The following is a 6,094-nucleotide window of genomic DNA, read 5'->3' as shown; positions in this document are numbered from 1 at the left end:
GAGAGAGAGAGAGAGAGAGAGAGAGAGAGAGAGAGAGAGAGAGAGAGAGAGAGAGAGAGGCGTTCACCTGTCCACAGATATTGATGTGCAACGGTGGGGAGTTGGCTGGCGGACCTACCGGCTCCTGGGGAAAGTGCGGCGGTGGACCCCTTGTCTGTGGGCTGTGCTGCGGTGGCGGCTTATATCCCACGCTGGTTCCACCCACGTTCCCGTGATAGGAAACCTCCTTGCCGGTCGGCCCGGAGGACGTGCCGACCCCGGGGCAATCCCTGTGTCGTGCATAGGAGAAATATATGAGTTACAAGAGATACGCAGGAAAAGTCACGGAGCCGCATCGAAAACACGAACGAAAAGTATGTAATAAACGGCGAGAGTATGCTGTTTTCCGCCAAGCGATAACTCAGTTATGAGCGCCGATATTAGCCGTATTCGTAATGAGATGAGTCACATATGCGACTCTGGAATGAGAATCTCGACGATCTTGCGGAAGAGTTTGCGTGAAAAAAGAACTTCCAAGTAGAACTTGGTTACGATATTATCATTATTTTTTGGGTTACGATAACGTCAAAATGACATTAAAATGAATCATGACTGATCGAAAAATATAAGTGCGAGTAATAATCGTTTTGAAATCATTTTGACGCAATTTTGATACTATTATGACTTTTCGTTCTACTTGGATCTTTCTTGAGTGTATATATATTTTTTTAACGAATCGAAATTGTATGGATATTCTTAAAATTTTATCATTCATTCGCGCTGTCGCTCGCTCCCGCGATTGGCGTGCCCAGAAACACAGAAATACCTGTGAATACCCGCGATTTAATTCAACATTTAAATAAAGGAAATGACGGAAATTCGACATTATGCAAATTTGAAAAAGTTGCGTTAATCCTCGCGCTCGTATCTCCAAGAATGTATTGATCCGCATGGACACAGATGATCTATTTCGACGTGTCTAATTAATTTTAGTTACTCAACTCACTGGCAGTCTTGTTGGGACGGGTCAAATTCGCGATGAAATCTTATTTCCGGGCGTAAACCCCGGTCGGGAGAGAGAGGGGGGGAGGAGAGGAGAAAGAGAGAGAGAGAGAGAGAGAGAGAGAGAGAGAGAGAGAGAGAGAGAGAAATCTCTTTAAGAACGGTATTCATAGTCGATGATATAAATATTGATTTGGATTTAATTCTCATTGTGTTGGTGTTAATATTAACACCAATATAGTGTGAATTTATAATACCTGGTGATACATCATGGATTTATATCAAAACTATCATACAGTGTGGATTTAAAACCTATGATACAAAATCTGACATTTTTGAAAATATATGTTTAACAATATCTTAAAATGTCATCACAAGCCGATATTCATAATCCATTCTTACTTCAAAATCATCTTAAGTAACATCTTAAGATATTAATATGGTTCTATTATGATTGCTTAAGACTGTACTTAAGATAGCCTTAAATAAATCATAAGATCTTGAAATAAATACTATGAATACCGATCTAATTGTAAGAATTATCCTCTTTCTTTCTCGTGTCTCCCGATTTTAGCGGGTTAGCAGGGTTAGCAGCAAATCGTTATTTGCAGAAGCTCAATAATTTGCAACGTAGCGAATCATTCAAGCTTACGTTCGAACAACTAAGCAAGCCTCTTCTCCTGAGCGATTATGAAAGCCGCAGTCATCAGAATTGAAATGATAAAGCGATGTCCGCGTCTTATTCGCGTTGTAAACGGCCGCTCTTATTTGTTGTTAAGATGAAAATATCGTCATAGATGAATCGCAAGTGATGCTTCCGAAATTTCGCATTCGAAATAAATTGCGAATGAAGCTTTTGCTTCTTGAAATTTTACACCGAGTTTTATACATAAATACGCGCGCGCGCACCAAATTTTATCTCTACCAAAATTAGAAGTGGCCGTATTAAAGATTCGAAAGCCGCGATAATTTTATCACTGACATATTCATCGGACTATATCCAATTTCATCTTTAATTTTCGGTCAACGGAAAAGTGATACACCGAATTTATTAACAAATGCGAGGCTGAAAGGACAGTATTCCTTGTGTATTTGATCTACAAGCCTGGATATGGCAAATAAATTGACCGTAATAGTTAATGATTCGACAAATTGGTGGTTTATTTATTTTTGTTTTGTCGCGGATTTATTTATCGTATAATCGAATCGATTGCTTTGTGAATGGCGTCATAAAGAATATACGTATCAATGAAGCCGAACTAACGTTACATAATGCACATGTAAAATAGTCTACGTTCCGTAGTACATGACGTAACAAAATGATATTTACATAATTTCGCCCGTGCGTTTGTACGGTTTGGCATTAATATTGCATATTGTATGTGTAATTTATTTAATGCATAACATAATTAATTCGTTGCATTATCATACTCCAACTTTCTCTCTAATTTCCGTGAAAAGGGACATTTTCATCAGGAATCTATTACGTTTTCTTGCCTCTAGTCCACTCACGTGTTAACATTCGTAAGATTTGACAGAAGAAATCGAGATGATCGCGGTCGTAAGAAAAGGAAAAAAATCTATACACGCGCGCTTTCACGAAACTGATAAATATGCGCGAGCATGCTAAACGAGATAAACTAGCGGAACATATAAACATAACACAGAAAAAGTTAAGTAAAATGTTAAAGCGGGTGTAATAAAACCATATGTTCTCAACGGATATTAGAGTCAATTGGCGAAGCTAAATGGTTTGCAAAGATGTCCAAGTCATGCGTCAATAGCGACGATCCTAAAATGGTGCAAGATTATAACATATAAGTTTGAACGTAATCACAGCGAGAATAGACTTCAAAACCGTCTAATGTCGAAAAAAAATGACATATAATTACGTGAAACATGTGTTACTTGTACTAACTAAATCGCCAATCAAATTTACCGTTCGTTAAAAATATAAAGATTTTAAATTATAATAACGTTTTCTCTAAAACAAAGGGAGACTTCAAAATAAAACTTTTTATAAAATTAAATGATGTAATTAACTGAATTATTCGTGCAACTTTGATTTTTGTTAAAAAACTTTATCCCGCAATTTTATCCCGAATATAAATATAAATTAATTTTTATATTAATTAATTTTTATTTATTTTTTTATTTATTTTTATCTATTTTTATTTATATCAGTTATATTTTTAGATAAAAAAAATTTATTCTATAAAATTACTTCTATTGGTATAATCTTTCGACAGAAAGAATTGCGCAAATCATGCAATCATGAAGGCAGAGATATGTGTTTGAATTATATACAGAGTGAAGTAGTAACTCTGTCCACTTATTTAAACAATTATCTTTTTTGCATACATATTTTTTTTAAAGCAACTATGTGTTTTCTTTCCACCAGTTAATTCATCTCATTATTCTGTTCATAAAAATATTAAGGACTATAAAAAAATTAATAGTTTATGAGTTATTTAATATGTTAATATATGCTAGAATAAAGTATAAAATATCTCATGAACTATTGATTTTTTGATATCTCACTATCTCAATATTTTTATATGCAGAATGATTAGAAGAATCATATTGTATAAAAAAATCATATAATTCCATTTAAAAAAGTGGAGGTGATTTTGAAATTTCCGAAATGCCTTCACTCATAGAAAAACTATTAGTAGTATATTGTACACCTCTTAATGCTGTACAACTTCAATAAATATATCATTTCATATCTCTAAAAATAGTGGAAATATTCTAAGTAGATAGAATTACTGCCCCACCTTGTATAGGCAGAGACTTAATAACGAGACGATTAAAAAAATTCAACACTTTTTTAATGTTTTCGCATGCAACTTGCAATTTTTAGCATGCAGAATGCCGCTGACCGACCATACTCTCTTAATCTCAATAATATATATATGTATATACATAACTTGCAAAAAATTTGGCATTAAGAATAAAATTTCTAACATTAGTTTTAAGTTTTTATTTACAAAACAAACCGATGATGGACTAATTCAATATTTACAATAGGATGCAAAAACGTCATGCAATTACTTGAGAATCAAAACATGTTTAACTATTCTCCTTAGATATCTTGTTAAAATCAAAGTATCTAAAAAATATTTTTTTAAGGGGATACTGGAACTGCGTATTACCGATAAAACTAGTTTTGACTTTTTTGTCGAATTTTTTCATAGTGGTTTCACAAAATAAAAATTCCTTTTTCACAATTAAAATGTATATATTAATGTATTTGCTAGTGTATTTTGTATTCAAAGTTGGAAAATAGATAAAAAATTACAGATTTCCTTATCTATTTTTAACTCAATATGACGACCAACGCTGAAGGTAAAATCCAGCATTACCTTAAGGGGATTTTAAAGCCATCTGTATTAATCTGTAGTAATCTAACTAAATATAATTTTTGTATAACAATTACTTTTTACTCTTTTATAGATTCGAAAATCCTTTTCTAGGATCAAAGTACGGATTACATATATATGATACATATTTCTTGTGGATACATATATTTTGTAAGATGGAGTTTATGCCAAGAAAAATTCAAAAATTGAGATCCTATTTCTTAGTCCAATCTAGAGCTGTCACATCATGACAACATTTGTTTCGTATAAAATTGCAATCTGCACTTACGAAATAGTTCACAAACTAATAATGCAAACAATTTGCACGAAGAAACAACGTGGAATTTTTAGAATTAGACGTCTGACGGAATTTTCGATTTATTTCGAGTTTCCTCAAAAAAATCGAATCAAAATATTTATCTTTTCGAGTTAAATGTTATGAAATACATAAAATAAAAACAAACAAAAGAATTGCTTATACAAATTTTCGTTATTGGATTTTCCAAATTCAATTTAACATTATACATTACGTAAAATTAAAAATTATTCGTTACTTCGTCTGATATGAAATAATCTCCAAGAAGTCACTATCAACTTCAAACTCTGTTATGAAGATCAAAGAACACTCTACACGAGAGACCTAATAAAAAACCATAATTAAACGTTCGAAATCTGCAAAGTTGTGAGATTTACATGTGTTTAGTACGAGTATAATAGTCTCTATAAGTGATGTTACATATATAGAACGAAAATAAGAGCGATATAAGAGAAAGAGAAAAGGAAAATCAATAAACCGATTTAAATTAAGGTAGACGTCGAAACGAGAAATGGGCGTCGCGCATTCGAACCGGTAGAAAAGGGTGCGAGAGCATGGAAATAAAGCGTGTCTCGCGGGCACGTCATCGCGGCGCAAACTTCTTGATTATTGTTGATTAGAGAGAATCGTCCTTAATGTCAGCTTTTCTGGAAATTAAATACACACGAATACGGCCGATCTCCTGATCCCGAATGCATTGTTTATTTTTATATTCGTTGTACACAATATATAAAAATACTTTTAACAAGCTGGGTATTTTCTTTCAGAGTTTACGGGCTATTGTCGTGTCATGATTCATTGCTAAAGCCACACAATGTATAAAAATATATTTAAATATTATACTTTAAATATAATACTCACAAAAAAATAGATGCATGTCTCGGCATTAGAATTGTTTTCTCAATAATAGTGATAGATATGGCATTGACGCATAAGACCCAAGATAATAGCCTTTTGTTTAGATACATACGTTATTCTTTCATCAGAGTGTTCATCAAATTTAAATATATTTGTGTACACATGTATCATATATTATATACATATGGTGTCCTAAAATTATTGCATTTCCTATTAAAAACGTATTCTTGAGGTACTTTTGAGATGAAAATCCTAATACAAAAATGTCAAGGTTATAATAGTTTTAAATTATAATTGGTTAAAAATAGTATAATTCAAAAACTATTATAGCCTCGATATTTTCGTATTAGGATTTTTTCGTCTTAGATTATTCAAAAAAATCCAGAAATAATAATAGAAGCTATAAAAGTATAATGGTTTTTTACTTATAAGCATTTAAAGTTAGCTCATAATTTAAAAAATTATTGTAGTCTCAACATTTTCGTATTAGGATTTTCGTCTCAAAATTACCTCAAGAATACATCTTTAAGAGGAAATGCGATAGTTTTTGGACACTTTACAAAAAATTCTTGTAATT

The 6,094-nt window shown here is 32.4% G+C and overlaps 1 protein-coding gene across 2 annotated transcripts in view; it reads right to left on the bottom strand.

Annotated features, from left to right (window-relative positions):
- The window catches only part of LOC108693472 (RING finger protein 44), a 56,378-nt gene that overhangs the window by 4,679 nt on the left and 45,605 nt on the right, over positions 1-6,094 (bottom strand). For both annotated transcript variants that reach the window (XM_018202447.1, XM_018202448.1), the window contains one exon: positions 68-269. In XM_018202447.1, the coding sequence (XP_018057936.1) occupies positions 68-269 (202 nt within the window). The remainder of the gene's footprint in view (positions 1-67; positions 270-6,094) is intronic.

Source organism: Atta colombica, unplaced genomic scaffold, assembly GCF_001594045.1.
Source record: "Atta colombica isolate Treedump-2 unplaced genomic scaffold, Acol1.0 scaffold9, whole genome shotgun sequence".
Taxonomy (NCBI): domain Eukaryota; kingdom Metazoa; phylum Arthropoda; class Insecta; order Hymenoptera; family Formicidae; genus Atta; species Atta colombica.
This window is presented reverse-complemented; position numbering and strand designations above follow the sequence as displayed.